At 39.6% G+C, this 829-nt stretch overlaps 1 protein-coding gene across 1 annotated transcript in view; it reads right to left on the minus strand.

Moving 5' to 3' along the window:
* Positions 1-743: 743 nt before the first annotated feature.
* The window catches only part of LOC115949231 (hydroxyproline dehydrogenase-like), a gene marked incomplete at its 3' end in the record, with an annotated part of 5472 nt that continues 5386 nt past the window's right edge, over positions 744-829 (minus strand). The window contains exon 7 of the mRNA XM_031065737.1: positions 744-814. Within this exon, the coding sequence (XP_030921597.1) occupies positions 744-814 (71 nt within the window). The remainder of the gene's footprint in view (positions 815-829) is intronic.

Consider the following 829-nt stretch of genomic DNA (forward strand, 5'->3'; position numbering starts at 1 on the left):
AAAATCAGCAGAAATTCACACAGAAATCAGACCAAAATCAGAGGAAATTAACCAAAAAATCAGCAGAAATTCACTTCAAGTTTCACCCAAAATCAGTGGAAATTCACCCAAAAATCAGCAGAAATTCGCCCAAAATTCACCCCAAAATCAGCAGAAATTAACCCAGAAATTAGCAGAAATTCACCCAAAAAATTCACGTTGAAATGCACCAAGATTTAACCCAAAATCACCTGAAATCGCCCCAGAATTAACCCAAAAATCAGCCAGAATTCACCTGAAATTCACTCAAAAATTCACCCAAAATTAACTCAAAATTTCCCTGAAATTAACCCAAAATTTGCCAAAAATTAAGCCAAAAACAACCCGAATTTAATACCAAATTCACCCACAATTAAGCCAATAATGACCCAAATTTAACCCAAAATTCACTCAAAATTCACTCAAAAGCCACTTAAAATTAAACCAAAATTAACCCAAATTAAACCCCAAAATTCACCCAAAATAAAACCCGGAATTTAATACCAAATTCACCCACAATTAAGCCAATAATGACCCAAATTTAACCCAAAATTCACTCAAAATTCACTCAAAAGCCACTTAAAATTAAACCAAAATTAACCCAAATTAAACCCCAAAATTCACCCAAAATAAAACCCGAAATTAACACAAAATTCACCCAAAATTGAACCCAAACCGACCCAAATTTCCCCCAAATTTCCCCCGATTCCCCGCCCCTCCCCCACCTGGCCGAGGTCTCCTCAGGTGTGTCCCAGGTGGGGGAGGGGCAGCCCCGGGCCCGGGCCCGCCCCTGCCCCTGGGCCAGCGAAGC

The sequence above is a fragment of the Geospiza fortis genome, unplaced genomic scaffold (assembly GCF_000277835.1).
Source record: "Geospiza fortis unplaced genomic scaffold, GeoFor_1.0 scaffold1443, whole genome shotgun sequence".
NCBI classification, from domain to species: domain Eukaryota; kingdom Metazoa; phylum Chordata; class Aves; order Passeriformes; family Thraupidae; genus Geospiza; species Geospiza fortis.